The sequence below is a fragment of the Engraulis encrasicolus genome, chromosome 14, assembly GCF_034702125.1.
Source record: "Engraulis encrasicolus isolate BLACKSEA-1 chromosome 14, IST_EnEncr_1.0, whole genome shotgun sequence".
NCBI lineage: Eukaryota > Metazoa > Chordata > Actinopteri > Clupeiformes > Engraulidae > Engraulis > Engraulis encrasicolus.
In genome coordinates, this window is record NC_085870.1 from 46975779 (window position 1) to 46999514 (window position 23736).

Here is a 23736-nt window from a genome sequence, read left to right on the forward strand (position 1 = left end):
GTCACACCATAAGACACATTTTCCAAAAAATGGCAAAAAAGTGGGGTTTTTTTTCACTTTTTTCCCAATTTTTTCCCATCAACTTTTTCAGGAATTGGAATAACTTTTTTTAAAATTGTGTTACACCCTTAAACATCAACCACCCATTATATGAAAGATACATGTCTGCTAATGTCCAAAACATCATTGGCTGCAGTTAATAGTTAGTGCAATTGGCAAATAAAGTCCATGGACCTAAAAGAGCACTCGAATCTTAGAATCACTCAGTTGTTTATTTGCATAATAAACATGTACATGTTTGTCTCTTAAAAGTGGCAGACAATGAATTACAAAAAAGTTTTTGTCCTGTCTGATGAAGAATGGCATCGTCCCCATATCAGACATTGCTTTGCACAATTTCAAAAATGAATTTTTAAAAAGAACTTTACACAACTACAATTTCCGATAAATTTAACCTTACTATAACACTTGAGGCTTTAAGCACCTTCACATTCCCCAGGCTTTAACCGAGCTGGTCAATGACATAAATTGCACCACAATTAAAACTCCAACAATGTTGGTCTTGTTGACAAGTCACAACATCTCTTCCACATAGCCTTCATGTAATTCTTGCAAGTGCTGTTTATTATTTGCTTAGTTATTGTCATCAATATTGAAATCACATTACCGATGCACACGCTGATGAACCTTCAAATTGAATGACTGTGTAAATGTTTTCCCACACTTTAAACACGTATAGGGTTTTTCTCCTGTATGTGTTCGCATATGTTTCTTTAATCCAGTAGTAGAGGGGAAACTCTTTGGGCACACTGTGCATAAGTAAGGCTTCTCTTTTGTGTGGACCCTCCTGTGAACATTCAGGGAGCTAGAATTACTAAATGTTTTGTTACAAAATTCACACTGGTGTGAGCGTTCTCCAGTATGGGTTCTTATATGGCTGTTCAAACCTCCAACATGGTTAAAGGTTTTCCCACAGAAAGAACACAAGTAGGGTTTCTCGCCAGTGTGTAGTCGCTTATGAAAAATTAACTGTGACTGCTGGGCGAACCGCTTTCCACAGACTGAGCACTCATGGGGACGTTGCCCGGTGTGGGTTCGTATATGCGTTTGCAAAATAATTTTTGTTCTAAACATCTTTCCACAGTAAGAGCATGGGTGAGGTCTCTCCCCGGTGTGAATTTTTTTATGTTCTGCAAGTCCATACGGACGCAAGAAGACTTTTCCACAGATGGAGCATGGGTACTTTGGAGCCTTGTGGGCCTTGCGCAAGGTGACTTGTAGTGTGGATAGTCGAGATTGCTCTGTGGACGAGGGGTCCTTGACCTCACTCCAGTCGTTAATCATTCTCTCACAATCCATCATGCAGTCTGAAAAACCAAACATAGAACATATGCCGATATTCATTACATGAAACAGATATTAGCATCAGAAACAGAAAATAGCATCACAGTCTTAATTCGGGAGGGAATGATGGTAACAAGCATTTAAAGATTGAAACATTCTCTTCATTTTTACCTCCGCCAAGAAGTTATTTTTTTCGATCGCGTTTGTTCGTCTGTCTGTCTGTCTGTCAAAAGCATAACTCAAAAAAACAATCAACAGATTTGGACGAAACTTTGTGGGTTTGTTGATAATGACCCAAGGAACAAGTGATTCTGAACCAGAAACAGGACCTTTTTAAAGATTCTTCACCATCCACGCCCCCTAGTGACGAGAAGTTGAATTGCTGGGATTCCACAAAAACAAGGCAGAAAGACTTAAGGCCAATTTATACTTATTGGCACTGACGGTTGCAGATCCTTTCCAACCGTCTGTGCACGACCACGCCCACCGTGCAGAGGCTCTGCAACCGTCGTAGCGCGCCTCAAGAAAATCCTGACTACACGTCAGACGGTCGCGAAGGTCGCAGAGAAAATGCGCTATTGGTCATCTCGCTACTTCCTTGTTCTCGTGGTAGCACAGTTCACCGGTAGTTTACGAGAGCAGAACTGCATTTATGTGAATCTGACACCAATTTTAAGGGAGAAACAGACTAGCAAAGGTTTACATATGAGGGTAGGACACTATGCATTCAGCCTTGATTATATCAGTCAGTCTAAGTCACAAAAAGATGTCTGTGGTGTTATTTGAAAGCTCTTTTCTGGCTCTACAAACTACACAAACAGCATGGAATACAACAACCCTCAAAATATGAATTATCATAAATTAAAAAATTAAAAATTGAATATCAAAAATACCTGCAATGTCATGAACAACTCCTGAAATGCTGGTGTTTGGTTCTTTATTCATTTCAGAGAAAATGGGACTCAAAAATATGGCATCATACAAATCACCTAGCAATAATATGGTAATAGCAAAGTAATATCACGCGAAGGATGGAGATGGTCCATGAGGATGCAGGAAGTTCAGTTTCACCTCTCCAGTGCTCAGCATACATTCCTCAACACATACTAGCCACTAGTTGCCATCATATACAGCTACAAAATACCCTTTGATGCTTGAACATTTAGAAAATTCCTTTACTGAGCTTATTCTTTCAGCCCTGCCTTCTCTGAATGTTGAAAATGGTCTAGCTTCCACTGTGTCCATTGACAATGGGCAGAAGCTGTGTAGTTTTTGAGTACCTGGCATAGGGACCGATGAGGGTGCAGGGCCCACCGGGAAAATGCCTGTTATGCCAGATGGCCAGTCCAGGCCTGTCCCTGACACTACTCTATTACTACTTCATTACAATTCATTTCAACCTTTAGGTCCCATTATCTCTGAAATGAATGAAGAACCAAACACCCCATTTTCAGTTGTTGTTTATGACCTTACAGGCTATGTTTAGTTTAGACAAGAAACCGGCCATTTTAAAATATAAAGTATAAAATATAATAAAGGCTGAATGTATAGTGTCCTACCCTCATATGTAAACCTTTGCTAGTCTGTTTATCCCTTAATATTGGTGTCAGATTCACACAAATGCAGTTTTGGGGTGCTACCTTGCTACTAAACAGGCACAGCAAGTATGATTGAAATCTGTGTCGGTCGGAGGTCTGCGCTCTCTGAGTGCTTCTAGTTATTATTATTATAAAAAACACAGCCTTACCAGTATGTCGTACCAGATGGTCTACTAATGCTGAATCCCGGATGAACTTCTTCCTGCAGCTTGGGCATTCAAATGGTCGATTTCCTGTATGGATGTTGAGGTGTATGGTCAACCCAGCTTTCTGTTGAAAGGTCTTGTCACAGTGGGGGCATGCATGAGGCCTCAACCCTGTGTGAAGTATCTGATGGCTTCTAAGATGATATGAAGAAGTGAATACTTTGTCACATTCGATGCATGGGTACTTCTCGCCAGTGTGTAGCCGCTTATGAAAAATTAAGTGTGACTGCTGGGCGAACCGCTTTCCACAGACTGAGCACGCATGGGGACGGTGCCCTGTGTGGGTTCGTATATGCAATTGCAAAATAGATTTTATTCTAAATGTCTTTCCACAGTAAGAGCATAGGTGAGGTCTCTCCCCGGTGTGAATTTTCTGATGTTCTGCAAGTCCAGACGGACGCAAGAAGACTTTCCCACAGGTGGAGCATGGGTACTTTGGAGCCTTGTGGGCCTTGCGCAAGGTGGCTTGTAGTGTGGATAACCGAGATTGCTCTGTGGACGGGGGGTCCTTGACCTCACTCTGCTCGTTAATCATCCTCTCACAATCCATCATGCAGTCTGAAAAACCAAACATCATGGAACATATGTAGATATCCATTACATGAAACAGACATTTCAGAAAATAGCATCACAGTCTTAATTCAGGAGGGGATGATGGTAACAGGTTGAGCTTTGATTAGGGCTGTCCCGACTATTCGACGTAATCGATTACGTCGATTGCGTAAATAAGTCAGCGTGGTCAACATACCGTCGTTTACGTGATTTGCGCAAAAAAAAGTGATATGCGCGAGCTGCGAGGTAGACGTGCTAAACAGAAGCGGAGAAAATGGCAGAGGCTGAACGTCCGAGGGTGTCAGTGTCAGACGAAGATGAAGGTAGCATTGGCACCACTTATCAGCCCAATAAAAAAAGTGATTTGCGCGAGCCGCGAGGTACGTGCTGAAACAGAAGCGGAGAAAAGGGCAGAGGCGCTGAACGTCCGAGGGTGTCAGTGTTAGACGAAGATGAAGGTAACAGTGGCACCACTAATCAGCCCAATAAACGGACAAAGACATAAGAGTGGCGATATTTTAAATACAAGGCACAAGACTTGGTCGAGTTTCTGTAGGAGACTGACTTGTATGAAGTGAAGGTTTTTCAGATCGAGACGCGGGGTAAATATTTCATGCTGCTTTGTATACTGTCGCTGTGCTGACGGCGTGCATAGCAACGATAGGGAGATAAAGCAATGATTCGTAATGTTCCTGATATGTAAGGGTTAACGTTCGGCGAGAAGGTCGCTGCCGTGGAATAGCAGCACGACAGAGAGAATCTTTAGACCCCGACGCGGAGCGGAGGGGTCTTGTTCTCTCTGAAGTGCTGCTATTCCACAAAGCGACCGACTCGCCGAAAGTTAACCCGCTTATTATATGGATATACTTAAATGATTCACACATGGCGGGGACATTTCTTTAGGCCTATTTAATGTTAAGTCTATTATAGCTTTTAATGTCAAAAGATTGTTGCTGCGCAAAACAAATCAGTGCCGTTGTGGAACACCGCTACAGCTAGGTAGCCAGGACAACAGGTGTTGTCTATCACAGCAGCTGATTAGAGTCTTGTTGAAAAGTCGCTTTAGCAGTGAAAAGTCTTGTTGCCATTGACAGCGGTCTGTTATAGACCAACCCGTCCGTTATCGAAAATTATTATATGGTTGTGACGTCATCGGTCGAATGCTCCATTCATTTCAACGGGGCTCCCCAACGTTCGCACGTCTGTTATTTTTCGATAACGGACGGGTTGGTCTATAACAGACCGCTGTCAATGGCAACAAGACTTTTCACTGCTAAAGCGACTTTTCAACAAGACTCTAATCAGCTGCTGTGATAGACAACACCTGTTGTCCTGGCTACCTAGCTGTTGCCTAGCGGTGTTCCACAACGGCACTGTTTTGTTTTGCGCAGCAACAATCTTAACATTAAATAGGCCTAAAGAATTCTCCCCGCCATGTGTGAATCATTTAAGTATATCCATATAATAAGCGGGTTAACTTTCGGCGAGTCGGTCGCTTTGTGGAATAGCAGCACTTCAGAGAGAACAAGACCCCTCCGCTCCGCGTCGGGGTCTAAAGATTCTCTCTGTCGTGCTGCTATTCCACGGTAGCGACCTTCTCGCCGAACGTTAACCCTTACATAACAGACGTGCGAACGTTGGGGAGCCCCGTTGAAATGAATGGAGCATTCGACCGATGACGTCACAACCATATAATAAGTAAGGGATAATTGACGACACGGTGTGCGTATAACAGGAAAAATAATGCACACCTAGGTGGTGATGCGGCCACGACGCGAAGCGGAGTGAAACGGCGTCCCTTTGCGCAGGGAATCTCTCTCTCTCTCTCTCTCTCTCTCTCTCTCTCTCTTACAAAGTTGACAGAGTGATGGTCAGTTGGGAGAAATAAACATGTTTCAAATTTGATTAGGTCTACTAAGATTTGCTCCAGATTCACGCATTGATACACTGGAGTTATGCGGTCAGAAAAGTGACCTAATAGTGGGACTACTTCAGGTGTGCATATATAGACAGTTAATCAATACCCAATTTAGTGCGTCACAATGGGAGATTCCAGACTGCCGTGGTATAAAGACGCAATATTCAACACCTTGAGGGTGACAGTGGTCGGGGTGTTTGTAGAAGAGCATGTATACAAAGTAAAAAAGTAAATGAAGACAAAAGAAGTGTGCATATTCCTGCCAACAGCGGGAGATGTGGAGTGAGAGGAATGCGGGCCTGATTCAGACCAGTCTTGTGTCCCTTCATCACGGTGCACGGAGTGTACCTCGCACTATTCAATACTGTTTGTGCCCACTGCAGGTCTAAATAAATAGTAATACTATTCTAATAATATAATAATACTCTTAATTATGTCGTACTGGGTCTACATTAGCAACAGAAGGGGGATAGGGATCAGCTGGGTTTTGGTGCGTCAACAGAAACACGTGGACAGAGTAGCCAAGTTCTTTCCTAGCCTACTCATAAAATCTCTGGTAGCCTTTACCCTAACCTATGGTGGTGGTGGCTGATATATTTTTTTCCACTTTCCTTTTATAACTTAGGCCTCTTTATATATCAGTAAATGTAGGCTAATACATTTAGAAATCATTGTCCTAATAGGCCCTAGGTGCATATCAGTTTTTCCCTTCCAAAAAAAATGTAAAAATAATCGTGACTATTGGAAAAAAAAATAGTTGATAGAATATTCAGGAGAAAAATAATCGTTAGGGACAGCCCTAGCTTTGATAGATTGAAACATTCTCCTAGTTTTTTTTTACTATTTAAAAAACAGCCTTACCCGTATGCCGTACCAGGTGGTCTACTAATGCTGAAACCCGGAAGAACTTCTTCCTGCAGCTTGAGCATTCAAATGGTCGATTTCCTCTATGGATGTTGAGGTGTATGGTCAACCCAGCTTTCTGTTGAAAGGTCTTGTCACAGTGGGGGCATGCATGAGGCCTCATCCCTGTGTGAAGTTTCTGATGGCTTCTAAGATGATATGAAGAAGTGAATACTTTGTCACATTCCAGGCATGGGTACTTCCATGGCCTCTTTGTATCTTGCTTTTTTGAGTGGGATGGCATCTTTTGCAAGGTGGCTTGTTGTGTGGATGACTGAGAGCCTTCTGTAGACGGGGGCTCCCTTTCCTCACTCCTGTCGTTTACCATCCTCTCACAATCAATCCTGCAGTCTGAATGAAAAGCAAATATCACAGAAAATCAGTATGTATAAGTGTTAATGTGGCTGGTCAACAACAAATTCAGTCAAAATTTCCTGTCAAATTTCAGAGCATATATAAGGTGCCAGGGGGACTAAGATATAAGGTCTCTCTCCTGTATTAGGGTCTTGAAGATAATTCCTAGTAGCAAATAAATAGTAAATCACAGCCTCCATGAGGATACGAGACTTTATTGATTTCTTAAAGGGACACTTTACACATTTGCATTAGAGTGTTGCACGACCATTCAAAAGTAGTGGGTTTCTAGCAATGCAAAGCCTCTCATTTCCCCCAGAGACTGGAGAAATCCCTATTCACCTCTCTACACTTTTTCCTACAATGACGCAAAATGACGATTTCCGCGTCATTGTAGGAGGATGTGTAAGAGGGGGTGGATTTCTATTGAGACTACAAACGTTAGTTCCCACCCTTTCAACACCACCCACAGGGGGTTGGACCTAATGCGCTAACAGACCTATCACAGATCAGTGCCAGAAGCAGAGCAAAAGGTAGGAGAGGGAGAGAGGCACCGCAGGGCAAAAAACAATGTGGGAAACAACAGAGCACACGCACAGTGACAGGGAAGCGGAGAGACAGCGATATACTGAAGAAAAAAAACGGCTCCCAAATTGGAGAGCCAGTTCCAATCATTACTGCATAGAGCCGGCTCTTTGAGCCAAATCGTTCGCGACCGACACATCATTAGTGCCAGTGTCTCTGAAGTCACTCGCAGAGAGCTGCAGCTAACATGCTAACCGCTAACAGCCAACATGGCTGAAGGTACTGAATATGCAGACGGATGCAATATGGAGGACTGGGATTTTGAAGAAGGCTTGGCAGAAACGGATGTTTGTGGCTTTCTCTACGAGCCACAATAGCGACGACGCACAGCTGAGGGCCGGGGAGGAACAAGAGGCGGCCGAAGCCGTTGCCAGAACAGCCGAGGCAGATGACCTGCCTGCGAGGAGGCCGCAATGGCTGTAGCTGGGGCGAGAATTTGGCGGTGCATTTTTTTCTGGATGAAATGGTGGAATCGAAGGATGACACAGACGTGTGTTTTTGATCGCCCGAGTTTTGCACCCCTGTAATTATTGGCAGCAGTCTGACTCTTGTTCTGTGTCCGGGCTGTCTGCCTCGGCTGCTGGCAGCAGCTTCAGCCGCCTCCTGCTCGTCCATAGCCAGCAGCCGCCCGTTGCTATACCGTGGCTCATGAAGCTAGCCACGGACATCCGAATCACCATAGGCTACCTTCTTCAAAATCCCAGTGGAATATGTTGCTCCCTTTCAATAGCGAAATCAATCTTTTATATCTTCATCATTGTAATCAATCAATATTCTACAAAGCCCTAATCTTCTATTTTAATCACTACCCTAGTCATCCCTTGATGTATTGTTCTTGTGTTATGTTCTGTCACAGTATAGTCACGGGTATTAGAATTAGGGCTGTCAAAAATGCTCAAAAATTACATTCTAATATTTGTTCTGAAAAACGACATGAATTCAAACTATTTGAATATTCAAATACCTCGAATATCATATGGGGGAGTGTTTTATGCAAGTTCAAAGACGAGGCATAATAGTGAAGGTCCTCGCAAAAAAAAAATGAGCAGGACGTTTAAAAAAGCACTGAGCACGGAATAGACACTTGACAGTGGGGAAAAGGTCTTGCATGTCGTTTTACCCGTTTCTTTTGTGACAGAGATCGGACAGATAGATTTGAACAATACAAACTCTAAGTGGGAAAGCAACGAAGAAGACACGGGACCCCCGCGGATGCGCGCTCTCCCTCACTCGCCCACTCTCTCACACACGCGAACAGACAATCACTCACACACACAGTCCCCCAACTTCTCTGTGCAAAAAAATGTGAAGAAGAGTCGCCTATCTGTGGCTACAAAAATGCTATATTTGCGACTTCATGGTGATAACTCACACCTCGCCAGCTTCCATACCACCTTATAATTCGGCTCACTTTTATTCCGTGCATAGTGTGGAGTGCCACGTTGTAAGTCATTCATTTTCTGATGTTCTGCAAGTCCAGACGGACGCAAGAAGACTTTTCCACAGGTGGAGCATGGGTACTTTGGAGCCTTGTGGGCCTTGCGCAAGGTGGCTTGTAGTGTGGATAACCGAGATTGCTCTGTGGACGGGAGGTCCTTGACCTCACTCTGTTCGTTAATCATCCTCTCACAATCCATCATGCAGTCTGAAAAACCAAACATCATGGAACATATGCAGATATTCATTACATGAAAATAGCATCACAGTCTTAATTCGGGAGGGGATGATGGTAACAGGTTGATCTTTGAAAGATTGAAACATTCTCCTCATTTTTATTACTATTAAAAAACAGCCTTACCAGTATGCCGTACCAGGTGGTCTACTAATGCTGAAACCCGGAAGAACTTCTTCCTGCAGCTTGAGCATTCAAATGGCTGATTTCCTGTATGGATGTTGAGGTGTGTGGTCAACCCAGCTTTCTGTTGAAAGGTCTTGTCACAGTGGGGGCATGCATGAGGCGTCAGCCCTGTGTGAAGTTTCTGATGGCTTCTAAGATGATATGAAGAAGTGAATACTTTGTCACATTCCAGGCATGGGTACTTCCGTGGCCTCTTTGTATCTTGCTTTTTTGAGTGGGATGGCATCTTTTGCAAGGTGGCTTGTTGTGTGGATGACTGAGAGCCTTCTGTAGACGGGGGCTCCCTTTCCTCACTCCTGTCGTTTACCATCCTCTCACAATCAATCCTGCAGTCTGAATGAAAAGCAAATACCACAGAAAATCAGTATGTATAAGTGTTAATGTGGCTGGTCAACAACAAATTCAGTCAAAATTTCCTGTCAAATTTCAGAGCACATATAAGGTGCCAGGGGGACTAAGATATAAGGTCTCTCTCCTGTATTAGGGTCTTGAAGATAATTCCTAGTAGCAAATAAATAGTAAATCACAGCCTCCATGAGGATACGAGACTTTATTGATTTCTTAAAGGGACACTTTACACATTTGCATTAGAGTGTTGCACGACCATTCAAAAGTAGTGGGTTTCTAGCAATGCAAAGCCTCTCATTTCCCCTGAGACTGGAGAAATCCCTATTCACCTCTCTACACTTCCTCCTACAATGACGCAAAATGACGATTTTCGGGTCATTGTAGGAGGATGTGTAAGAGGGGGTGGATTTCTATTGAGACTACAAACGTTAGTTCCCACCCTTTCAACACCACCCACAGGGGGTTGGACCTAATGCGCTAACAGACCTATCACAGATCAGTGCCAGAAGCAGAGCAAAAGGTAGGAGAGGGAGAGAGGCACCGCAGGGCAAAAAACAACGTGGGAAACAACAGAGCACATGCACAGTGACAGGGAAGCAGAGAGACAGCGATATACTGAAGAAAAAAAACGGCTCCCAAATTGGAGAGCCAGTTCCAATCGTTACTGCATAGAGCCGGCTCTTTGAGCCGAATCGTTCGCGACCGACACATCATTAGTGCCAGTGTCTCTGAAGTCACTCGCAGAGAGCTGCAGCTAACATGCTAACCGCTAACAGCCAACATGGCTGAAGGTACTGAATATGCAGACGGATGCAATATGGAGGACTGGGATTTTGAAAAAGGCTTGGCAGAAACGGATGTTTGTGGCTTTCTCTACGAGCCACAATAGCGACGACGCACAGCTGAGGGCCGGGGAGGAACAAGAGGCGGCCGAAGCCGCTGCCAGAACAGCCGAGGCAGATGACCTGCCTGCGAGGAGGCCGCAATGGCTGTAGCTGGGGCGAGAATTCCAGCGGTGCATTTTTTTCTGGATGAAATGATGGAATCGAAGGATGACACAGACGTGTGTTTTTGATCGCCCGAGTTTCGCACCCCTGTAATTATTGGCAGCAGTCTGACTCTTGTTCTGTGTCCGGGCTGTCTGCCTCGGCTGCTGGCAGCAGCTTCAGCCGCCTCCTGCTCGTCCATAGCCAGCAGCCGCCCGTTGCTATACCGTGGCTCATGAAGCTAGCCACGGACATCCGAATCACCATAGGCTACCTTCTTCAAAATCCCAGTGGAATATGTTGCTCCCTTTCAATAGCGAAATCAATCTTTTATATCTTCATCATTGTAATCAATCAATATCCTACAAAGCCCTAATCTTCTATTTTAATCACTACCCTAGTCATCCCTTGATGTATTGTTCTTGTGTTATGTTCTGTCACAGTATAGTCACGGGTATTAGAATTAGGGCTGTCAAAATTGCTCAAAAATTACATTCTAATATCCGTTCTGAAAAACCACATGAATTCGAACTATTTGAATATTCAAATACCTTGAATATCACACGGGGGAGTGTTTTATGCAAGTTCAAAGATGAGGCAAAATAGTGAAGGTCCTGGCAAAAAATAAATAAAAATGAGCAGGACGTTTAAAAAGCACTGAGCACGGAATGGACACTTGACAGTGGGGAAAAGGTCTTGCATGTCGTTTTACCCGTTTATTTTGTGATAGAGATCGGACAGATACATTAGAACAATACAGACTCTTAAGTGGGAAAGGAACGAAGAAGATACGGGACCCCCGCGGTTGCGTGCTCTCTCTCACTTACTCACTCGCCCACTCTCTCACACACGCGAACAGACAATCACACACACAGTCACCCAACTTCTCTGTGCAAAAAAATGTGAAGAAGAGTCGTGTAAGAACCCAAAACGTAATAACTGCCCATAACGTAATACATTATTACGTTATGGGCAGGTTATTACATTATGGGCCTTACACTAAAAAAAAATTGATAATGTAATAATAATGATGCCCATAACGTAATAACTGCCAGTAATGTAATAATTTGAGCCCATTTGAAATGTAATAAAGCCAATAGCGTGAAATAGAAACAACGGTAAATGTGTAGCCAAGTGTTTTAAAATTAGGTAAGGTTGGTTGACAGGTAGGCCTATGCCAACCATGCTAATAATACTAACTTGTTAACTATCAAAATTTTATTCAGAAAATATGTAACTAGCTAATGAATGTTGTTCTTATGTCCTGATGGAACAGACATCTATGGGCTGTGACAATGTAGTTTAATGATGATATTAAACTAACAATTATGGTAATATTTCTTATTGTGTTAATGTGATATAATTAAATATATATTTTTATATTGTTTCTAAACTGAAGCAGGTGAGCTGATATGATTACTATACTATCTTAAAAGCTACACTGTGTAAGATTATTAGTTATTTATTTTCAGAATTCATACTACCCATTCACTACCCATTCATTATGACAGGGAAAATCGCACTTTTCATTCAGGAAAAGGGGGATCTTCTTCATAGACCGCCATTTTGAATTTCAAGAAATGGAAATTTTTAGCTGCAAAAATGATGGAACATGGGCCATAGTAGAAAATATGTGTTTATTACTTAGTAAACTTTCATGTAAAGATCAAATGTGGCATAAGGCAGCCCAGTTTCAATTAACAGCGAGCCCAATCTCACGCCTTTCGTAAAGTCTTCACGAAAAAAATAGAGTAATTTTCGTGGTGCATTCACATTATTGCCCGCTTTTCGTAAAGTCTTCACGAAAATAATAGATTAATTTTCACACTGCCTATTCACTTGAATTGCCCCACTGCTGCTATGGTTATCCAACGTCTGCAGGGGCGGGGAGGGGGTGCTGACAGAACACTGCTGATACACTCTGGACTCACTAATTCGACGCCCTTTTGGTACTTACGCCTTATGTCCCCTAAACCTAAACCTAAACCTAAACCTAACCCTACTTAACCCTAAACCTAACCTTAACCCTAACCTTAACCCTAACTTTAACCCTAACCTTGACCCTAAACCTAACCCTAAAATACTTGTTTGAAATGTTTGATTACCATGTGACGGTAGGCTACCGAAAGGGCATCAAACTAGTGGGTCGCTAGGCAACAGTCGGGTAATTCAAGTGAATAGGCAGCGTGAAAATGAATCTATTATTTTCGTGAAGACTTGACGAAAGGCGGGAAATAACGTGAATGCACCACGGAAATTACTCAATTTTTTTCGTGAATACTTCACGAAATGAGTGAGATACGGTTGTAACAGCATAGTTGCAGTACAACCGTATCTCACTCATTTCGTAAAGTCTTCACGAAAATAATATATTAATTTTCGTGGTGCATTCACGTTATTGCCCGCCTTTCGTAAAGTCTTCACGAAAATAATAGATTCATTTTCACGCTGCCTATTCACTTGAATTGCCCGACTGTTGCCTAGCGACCCACTAGTTTGATGCCCTTTCGGTAGCCTACTGTCACATGGTAATCAAACATTTCAAACAAGCAATTTAGGGTTAGGTTTAGGGTCAAGGTTAGGGTTAAGGTTAGGGTTAAGGTTAGGTTTAGGGTTAGGGTTAGGTTTAGGTTTAAGTTTAGGTTTAGGGGACATAAGGCGTAAGTACCGAAAGGGCGTCGAATTAGTGAGTCCCGAGTGTATCAGCAGTGTTCTGTCAGCACCCCCTCCCAGCCCCTGCAGACGTTTGGATAACCATAGCAGCAGTGGGGCAATTCAAGTGAATAGGCAGCGTGAAAATTAATCTATTATTTTCGTGAAGACTTTACGAAAGGCGGGCAATAACGTGAATGCACCACGAAAATTAATATATTATTTTCGTGAAGACTTTACGAAAGGCGTGAGATAGGGCTCTGCAGTAACGTTTTTGACCATTTCCTGCACAGTTTACCTTTAAGAATGCTAATTATAGTACAAAATGAACTGATTAACTACAAATCTAGTCTTACTTAACAAAAGTAGGCTAACAAAGATACTGATAAGGTTAATTACTTTAAGATGTTTTATTGTATTGTGTGTTATTTCACTGCTTTCAATATACTAGCTCAGAGTAGATTGTTTATGCTAAATATGCTTGCACTCAGCACACACAGCACTTTTAGCATTTTCTGTTGGAATGCAGTCTAGTTATAACTTGGGAAATTGCATGCTGCCTTGTCCAATCGTTCCAATGTGAAAGACCGCATGGAAACATTATACCTTTGTGCAGTTTGTACCAGTTTACCAAATTACATTAACTCATGACAACATCTGAACATCTAATGTTATCTTATTACGATGCATTGTAAAATACATTTCCTGTAGATTTATTTATTTGAAATAGGCCTATATTTTACATTTGAGTTTGAAGTGGATTAAGAGAGTAGATTCATTAGAATTGAGGGGGCTGTTTTCCAGAAGGGGGCATTTTACTATTTTTCTTGCTATTTTGCTTGCTATTTTGTCCGGTCCGACATATTTAGACACAAAGGTGTTCACCAGGGTTCCTGTGACTGTGATTGTTCTCATTGTTTTTGAAAGGAGTGTTTCCTATTTTACCATTCATCCAAGCTGATGGATGCTTTATCATTGTGTCATTGCATCAGGAGATAGTGGCTGATCTATCTGTTCATCCATATGAATTGGAAGGGGCACATCTCTCTGAGTTTATTGAGAAGACCTGGGAGGGATACCTACTGAGAATGGCACAAAACGGCACATATGGGACCACTTAACTCTCCAGAGAGCATCCCAATTGTTTAATGTTAAAATTGTGTTGAGTCTTGGTTTAGATGCCAGCTTTGTTATATCACCATCTGGTAATTTCTGTTAAGACTTCCCCAGTTTAACTCTGACATTTTGCTGAGGGGCAAAGTGAGCATTATGTCAGTTACTTTAGATGGTAGTATTCACCCTTACATTCAGTCCTTCAGGAGGCAGAGATGCGCAGACTGTATGGTCAGCTGCCTTGTGTTCATGGTGCTGAAGCTGCCTCCTTGTCTGATGATGACTCTGCCTATGTCCCTGATGTTGATCCTGCCTCTGTCCCTGATGGTAACCCTGCCTCTGCTCCTGATGGTGACCCTGCGTCTGTCCCTGATGTTGATCCTGCCTCTGTCCCTGATGGTGACCCTGCCTCTGTCCCTGATGGTGCACTGTCTCCGTCTCTGATGTTGATGGTGCTGAAGCTGCCTCGTCTGATGATGACTCTGCCTATGTCCCTGATGTTGATCCTGCCTCTGCCCCTGATGGCAAATAACATAATGATCTGCAAAATACCTCATTACGTTATTGGCAGAAGGTTATTACAATATTAGAAGATACATATTACGTTATTGGCTTCATTACATTTCAAATGGGCCCAAATGATTACGTTAATGGTAGTTATTACGTTATGGGCATCGTTATTACATTATCAAAGCTTTTATTTAGTGTAAGGCCCATAACGTAATAACCTGCCCATAGCGTAATACCTTATTACGTTATGGGCAGAACGTTGTTACGTTATGGGTAGGGATGTGTTATTACGTTATGGGCAAGTTATTACGTTATGGGCAGTTATTACGTTTTGGGTTCTTACAAGTCGCATATCTGTGGCTACAAAAATGCTATATTTGCGACTTCATGGTGCTAACTCACACCTCGCCAGCTTCCATACCACCTTATCATTCGGCTCACTTTTATTCCGTGCATAGTGTGGAGTGGGTCTACGTTGTAAGTCCTTCATTTTCTGATGTTCTGCAAGTCCAGACGGACGCAAGAAGACTTTTCCACAGGTGGAGCATGGGTACTTTGGAGCCTTGTGCGCCTTGCGCAAGGTGGCTTGTAGTGTGGATAACCGAGATTGCTCTGTGGACGGGAGGTCCTTGACCTCACTCTGTTCGTTAATCATCCTCTCACAATCCATCATGCAGTCTGAAAAACCAAACATCATGGAACAGATGCAGATATTTATTACATGAAAATAGCATCACAGTCTTAATTCGGGAGGGATGATGGTAACAGGTTGATCTTTGAAAGATTGAAACATTCTCCTCATTTTTATTACTATTAAAAAACAGCCTTACCAGTATGCCGTACCAGGTGGTCTACTAATGCTGAAACCCGGAAGAACTTCTTCCTGCAGCTTGGACATTCAAATGGTCGATTTCCTGTATGGATGTTGAGGTGTGTGGTCAACCCAGCTTTCTGTTGAAAGGTCTTGTCACAGTGGGGGCATGCATGAGGCGTCAGCCCTGTGTGAAGTTTCTGATGTCTTCTAAGATGATATGAAGAAGTGCATACTTTGTCACATTCCAGGCATGGGTACTTCCGTGGCCTCTTTGCATCTTGCTTTTTTGAGTGGGATGGCATCTTTTGCAAGGTGGCTTGTTGTGTGGATGGCCGAGGGCCTTCTGTAGACGGGGGCTCGCTTTCCTCACTCCTGTCATTTACCATCCTCTCACAATCAATCTTGCAGTCTGAAAAGCAAATATAACGTAAACTAAGTCTGTATAAGAAACATTTCCTGTCAAATTTCAGAGCACACATAAGGTGCAAGGGGGACTAAGCTATAAGGTATCTCTCCTGTATTAGGGTCTTGAAGATAATTCCTACTAGTGGTGTAAATCACAGCCTCCGTGAGGATACGAGACGGTATTGATTTCTTAAAGCAGGGATTCGATTATTTTCGGTACTTAAAGGAGAAGTCCACTTGTTTGAACATTAAGGCCATTTTCTGAGTGGTCTGCAATGTTTTAGAGTCCCCCTCGCCGTTTATTGCACGTTTGCTGCAGTCTCTGTTTTTTGTCTGATTTGGATTTGATCTGGACCAGCTTTAGATTGGCCATCTATGGGCACCTGCAACTCTGTTCTTAAAATCACCTTTAACATTTGTTTTTAAGAATATGCAACTCACCAAGTGTTCAGCAGTATTCACTGGTGTTCCTTAACAATTTTTGTAGCGAAATATGGCATCTGTCGTGTTTTATGTAGCAATTTGTAAATTAAGTTTCACTTTCACTTTCTTTCACAAAATGGCAAATAAAAAAATGACAGAAGCCATATTTCGCCTTGAAACTTGTTAAGGACTGCTAGTGAACACCCCTAACCACTTTGTGTGCTGTAGCCTTTCGAAAAACAAATGTTTAAGGTGATTTTAAGAAGAGAGTTGCAGGTGCTCATAGACGGCCATTCTAAAGTTGGTTGAGATCAAATCCAAATCAGCCAAATAACAGAGACTGCAGCAAACATGAAATAAACGGTAAGGGTGTTGATTGATGCTCGTTGAGGGCCTAGACTAACTGAGTGCTCTCAATTAACAACTGTGATTGAGGCCAGGTCATGTGACCTCTACTTAAGCCTCACCTGACAATAATAAAGAATCTCTCTGCTCATTTCACCCCAAACCTGTGTTGGTGCCAGTTCTTGTGTCTTAGTCTCCAGTTGAGTTCAGTTCAGTTCATAACAGGTTATGGGCCCAGAATGCGCTGCCCTGCGCTTAAGTTTATGATAGTTTGAATTTGTCCTAGCATTGGCAAAATGAGTGAAAGAACAAATTCACGTTGGTCTCGGTTGGTGTTTGACGGAGATGAGAAGAACTATGAACTGTGGGAGACAAAGTTTTTGGGCCATCTTCATATACAGAAGTTGAAGAACACAATTCTGCAAGGGCCTGCTGCTGGTGCGGAAGCAGCTGCACTGGCTGAAGATGCTGCAAAGAATGCAGAGGCATATGCTGAGCTGATCCAGTTTCTCGATGACAAAAGTTTGTCCCTGGTCATGCGAGAGGCTGCAGATGATGGACGTGGAGCACTTAAAATCCTGAGAGACTATTATGCTGGCACGGGTAAGCCCCGTATCGTGAGTCTGTACACAGAACTTACCTCCCTGCAAAAGTTAAGCACTGAGAGTGTGACTGATTATGTCATACGTGCAGAGACCTCAATCACTGCACTGAGGAGTGCTGGAGAGACGTTAAGTGATGGACTATTAGTTGCCATGGTTCTGAAGGGGCTGCCTGAATCTTTCAAGCCCTTCTCCATTTTTGTGACCCAAAGTGATGAGACTCTCAGTTTTGCTGATTTCAAGACAAAGTTGCGCAGCTATGAGAACACAGAGGGGATGCGCACAGCTGCACCTGACGACAACGTGATGGGGGCCCGGTCACATCCAAAGAAGTCCAGTGGTCCAGTGGGCGCAAGGGTGCAGAGCACTGAGAGTGGCGACATTGAATGCTACCGTTGCGGCCAGAGAGGGCACATAGCAAGACGGTGTCGTGTTCCACAGCGGTACAGCCCGGGGAAGAGTACCACATGGCGAGGAGGACGGCGACAGCAGCGGCAGGACAATGCGCGAGGGGTGAGCGAGGAGACGGACAACACCTTCGCCTTCATGCTGGAGAGCAGTGATCGTCGGCCAGGGAGTGGTGTCACCAGAAAGGGGTTAATGGTGGACACCGGTGCAACATCACACATCATCACCGACCTGACCAGGTTCAAGAGCTTCGACGAAAGGTTCCAGGCCGAGACGCACTGTGTGGAGCTGGCTGACGGCACACGGTGTAAGGGGGTCGCAGAGCGCAGAGGAGAAGCTGAAGTGTGTCTGGTGGACAGCAAAGGAAGGCACATCAGCGCTACATTGAAAAACCAAAAGCAGGCGCTGTACATTCCTTCCTATCCCCAGGACATTTTCTCTGTGAGAGCTGCAACTTCCAGTGGGGCAACGGTGATCTTCAAGGAGGGTGAAGATGTTCTGCAGTACAAAGACGGTACACGTTTTCTCATTCATGAACATAACAGGTTGTTCTATTTGCCTACTGTGCCTGTGAAGAATGACTGTGATGATCAATGTATGAGTTGCCATGACCTTAAGACGTGGCATGAGATTTTGGGACACTGCAACTTTAATGATGTCCAGAAATTACAGAGTGTGGTTGATGGTATGACAATCAAGGGTGAAACACCCAAGTCTTTGCAATGTGAAGTGTGTGTTGAGGGAAAATTCACTCAGAGCAGGAACAGGAAGCCTGATGTGAGGGCCAAGTCAGCTTTGGAGTTGGTACATACTGACTTAGCCGGTCCCATTGATCCAGTGTCCAAAGATGGGTATAGGTACACACTTTCCTTTACTGATGATTATTCCAGTGCTGTGTTCGTGTACTTCCTGAAAAATAAAAGTGATACAGTGGATGCAACCCAAAGGTTTCTAGCTGATATAGCCCCATACGGGAAAGTTGCTTGCATCCGATCTGATAATGGTACGGAGTTTACTGGACAGGGTTACCAAACACTTCTTCGGCAAAACCGAATTAGACATGAAACATCAGCACCATACTCACCACACCAAAATGGCACTGCTGAGCGCAACTGGAGAACGCTGTTTGACATGGCTAGGTGCATGCTCTTGGAAAGCCAGCTACCGAAGGAGTTATGGCCATATGCAGTTCAGACAGCAGCAGTGATTAGAAATAGATGTTTCACAACAACCGCACCAAACAGACACCTTACTTTCATGCTGACAGGAAGGAGACCAAATGTATCCAGAATGCAGAAATTTGGTACTGTGTGTTATGCATATAGGCAGGACAGGAAGAAGCTAGACTCAAGGTCTGACAAAGGCATCTTCGTGGGCTATGATAAGAACAGCCCAGCCTATATGGTCTACAATCCTGACAACAGAAAAGTGTCTAAGCACAGACTGGTGAGGTTTATGTCCAGTGTTGAGGGACAGAAGACTGATGACATGACTGATGACGATGATGATGGTGTGCAGTACAGCACAACCAGACCTGACCCAGACAAACCAAAGTTGCTAGACATCCCAGACAGTAGCCAGAAAAGTCCACCGCCACCTGTGATGAAAGCAGAACCACATTCTTCAGACACCTTAAGTGAAGAGAGGAGGTATCCTGTTAGAGAGAGAAGGAGGCCACATTTTTATGGTGAGCGGAGTGATCATGCACAGATCAGCATTGATTATTGCTACAGGATGGTATGTAATGTACCCCAGACATTCAGAGAAGCTGTGACTTCATCCAATTCAAAAGAGTGGGTTGATGCAATGGATGAGGAGATGAAATCATTGAAGGATAACAACACATTTACTCTGACCACTTTACCTGAAGGCAAGAGGGCAGTGGGGGGTAGATGGGTGTATGCTATCAAAACCAATGCTGATGGATCTGACAAGTACAAGGCCCGGTATGTTGCCAAAGGGTACAGTCAAGAGATGGGTGTAGATTATGGAGAAACCTTTTCTCCTACTGCTAACCTTACAAGTGTGAGAGTGTTGATGCAGAAAGCTGCTCAAGAAGATTTGATTCTCCATCAGATGGATGTTAAAACTGCCTACCTACATGCACCGATTGATTATGAAATTTACATGGAACAGCCAGAGGGCTATGACGTAAAAACTCAGACAAATGAGAGAGTGGTGTGTAAATTGGAGAAATCATTGTATGGGTTAAAGCAATCAGGACGAAACTGGAACAGAATGTTGCATGATTATCTTTGTGAAAACAACTTTGAACAAAATCCAGCTGATAATTGTGTTTACAAAAGAGAAACCGAACATGACAAAGTGATAGTACTGATATGGGTTGATGATTTGGTTATTGCTGCTAGTGATGAGAGAGCAATGAAAAGTGTCAAGAAAATGCTTACTGAAAAATTCCAGATGAAAGATTTGGGCCGACTGAAGAATTTTCTGGGTATCACGTTTGACCAATGTGATGGAGTTGTGACCATGTCACAGCAAAGTTATGTTGATAAATTGCTGGAAAGGTTTGACATGCAAGACTGTAAACCCAGGTCGACACCTTGTGAGTCGAAGCTGAATTACAGTGATTGCGCTGAAAAGATGAGTGACCCCAGGAAATACAGAGAAGCAGTGGGTAGCCTAATCTATGTCAGTTCATGCACTAGACCGGATTTGAGTTTTGTTGTGAGTAAACTTTCACAATATTTCAGTGCGCCAACAGAAGAGCAGTGGACAACTGTGAAACACGTACTGAAATATCTGAAAGGCACAAGTGATAAGATGCTGTATTACACAAAACATGATGATGGGTTACAGTTGGTAGCTTACAGTGATGCAGATTGGGCAGGAGATGCAATTGACCGACGCAGTACATCTGGTTATTGTGTTAGCCTATGTAAGAATGGTCCTTTGATTTCTTGGAAGACCAAAAAGCAACCAACTGTTGCGCTATCAACATGTGAGGCTGAGTACATGGCATTAGCTGCCACTACACAGGAATGTCTGTACCTTGCTCAAATGCTTAAACACCTTGACTGTAATTATGATATACCAGTGATCTACGAAGATAATCAGGGGACAATTGCGTTGGCAAAGAATCCAGTTAGTCGGCAGAGATGTAAGCACATTGATATTAAATACCATTTTGTGAGATCTACTGTAAATAATGGAGATGTGTCTTTGGAATATTGCCCAACAGGTCTAATGGTTGCTGACCTACTCACAAAGCCAGCTACAAAAGGGAAGCTTCTTGCCTTTTATAGGTCTCTGTTTGGGTAATTGCCGAACTGAAATGTGATTTTGCTCTTTGCAATGTTTTTGTTTTTCCTTGAAATGTCTTTGTTTTTGTTTTTCTTGTTGTAAATGTGAGAACAAGTGGGGGTGTTGATTGATGCTCGTTGAGGGTCTAGACTAACTGAGTGCTCTCAATTAACAACTGTGATTGAGGCCATGTGACCTCTACTTAAGCCTCACCTGACAATAATAAAGAATCTCTGCTCATTTCACCCCAAACCTGTGTTGGTGCCAGTTCTTGTGTCTTAGTCTCCAGTTGAGTTCAGTTCAGTTCATAACAAAGGGGGACTCTAAAACATTGCAGACCACTCAGAAAATGGCCTTAATGTTCAAACTGGACTTCTCCTTTAAAGTGGTGGTTCGCTATTTTAGACATTAAGCCCTGTTTGTGTGACTTCTGGGGTGAAGTAGAGATGTTCTCATCACAATTTTGACAACTGAGCATTTGGGTATCCAAGACTGAAGCCCCCCCACCTTTACATTGACTCCAATGAAGCACTCAAGCAATCGATCATAAAATGGCATTAAACTTTTGTTCGAAAAGACATGGAACTCACTGTGTGGTCAGTGGTAGACAGCGGTAAATTGAACCCGAAATAGCCTACAACTAAGTTGAGTGGGCCTATTCTTTCACTCACGAGTTTGAAGCGCTGACGCGCGAGTTTGGGGAGCTGATGCGCACGCTTTTCCGAGGTTTAAAGAAACTACCACTGTTTATGTAGGCTATGCACGCTTGATACACGTTTCACTTTGGTGTATTTAGGGCATTAGTGGTAGGATGCATAAAGGTAGACTAGATCTAAGGCCAGAGATGACCTGACAAAATGAAGGTTGCTGATCATCAGAGCGGTCAAAAACCTCTCTGAATCAATGAACATTAAGTAACTCCCCGTCAACTTTACCGTTGCGCAGCTGTCCTTCACTGCATGCGTGTATTTTCATTACATTACACATTTACATTTACATTACAAAATGTGATGATGTCTGAACAAATAACATCATCTGCAAACCTTGGTTGAGCAAGATGGAAAATTTGCTATACAAATACGCACTTCTGTTATTAGGGTACTATGCAAATACGATTTATAGGCATAAATAATCACATGAAATTTCAACTCGTTGCAAAGGTTATATCGATTTATACGTTAAAGTGCAGCATAAAAACAGTAAATCTATCTTCTACCCGCACAGGGCGCCCTACTCAATATGGTGGTGGCGCGTGTGCATGCACCCTTGCGCTTGGGCAACATGATCTCCAAAATTTCCGTGCTCCTGGACACGGATGTTAAGGACACGAAAACCGTGTCCAGGAGCACGGATTTTGCCAAAATTCCGTGCTCCTGGACACATAATTATTTTCCGTGATGGACACACAGAAGTGCTCTCTCTATACTCCCACAGCTCTATGTCTTGCTCCACGGTCTTGTGTTTTCTCAGGATTTTTCTAATTTCAATTATTTTTTTCTCAAAAAAACATTTCTTACTGCCAAGTTAGGGTTAGGGATTGTTTTGGTCTGGGCACAGCTAGTATTCTTTCATTCATTATATGAATTTGATAGCTTATCAACCAACTGGAAAAGGTATTTCTCAAAAATATGTCTTTAATGACAGGTTAAGGTTAGGGAATGTTACGGTCAGGGCACAACTTAAATTGCTATAGCATTATTTTTTTCGTATTAGCATTTGGTATGTATTTTCTAATGATAGAGTTAACACAGTGCTGTGGAAATATAGAAAGCACTTCCGTGTGTCCATCACGGAAAACAATTCCGTGTCCAGGAGCACAGAATTTTGGCAAAATCCGTGCTTCTGGACACGGATTTCGTGTCCTTAACATCTGTGTCCAGGAAGACAGAAATTTTGGAGATCAGGCTGGCTTGGGATATCTCTACGAAACCATCTCCCAAGGTGTGAGCATCACACAATATTCTTCGCACATTCATCACAGAGCAGCCACGTCCTTGCAGTGTAGCTCGTGAGATGGATGCATATAGATATCCATATCCCAAGCGCAAGGGCGCATGCACGCGGTACCACCATATTGAGCAGGGCGCCTATGAGGAAGATGTTTCGTCTCACTTGTAAGACTACCGACACAGTCAGCGATCAGGAGATGAAGGGTATACAGAGGTCCAAACTATGTTTCCAATGTTTGCGCAATTGTATTTACCAAAGTAAACCGTGCACGAGGCACAGACTTAATACAATCACTACCAAGTCACGTAAAAATATGTTTAGCCTCCCATGTGTTGGCTCCCAAACCATAAAATTAAGTTTTTACGTTTCGTATTGGATTCTGAATCTACACATTCTAATGCACTTTGTGTGATTTTCGTAATAATGTGATGAACAGAACTGACAGATCATGAAAACACCTACAAAGTCAAAACTCCTACAAAGTCAGGATCTGGATATTTCATCATCTGTGCATTTTATTACACACACAGTATTTGAGTTGTATTACAGCGAATCAAACCACATCTGGTCACGTCACGTCACGTCTCCATTTACTTCC

At 43.1% G+C, this 23736-nt stretch overlaps 1 protein-coding gene across 2 annotated transcripts in view; it reads right to left on the reverse strand.

Moving 5' to 3' along the window:
- Window positions 1–253: 253 nt before the first annotated feature.
- The window catches only part of LOC134462778 (zinc finger protein 850-like), a 49868-nt gene continuing 26385 nt past the window's right edge, over window positions 254–23736 (reverse strand). Inside the window, exons 8-14 of one of the 2 annotated variants that reach the window (XM_063215986.1) lie at window positions 15758–16150; window positions 15369–15605; window positions 9259–9651; window positions 8872–9105; window positions 6480–6872; window positions 3092–3706; window positions 254–1367 (exon numbers count right to left, since the gene is read on the reverse strand). In XM_063215986.1, the coding sequence (XP_063072056.1) occupies window positions 664–1367; window positions 3092–3706; window positions 6480–6872; window positions 8872–9105; window positions 9259–9651; window positions 15369–15605; window positions 15758–16150 (2969 nt within the window). In that variant the 3' untranslated portion in view covers window positions 254–663. Of the gene's footprint in view, window positions 1368–3091; window positions 3707–6479; window positions 6873–8871; window positions 9106–9258; window positions 9652–15368; window positions 15606–15757; window positions 16151–23736 lie in introns of those variants that run through there. The other variant, XM_063215987.1, reaches the window with a different exon arrangement.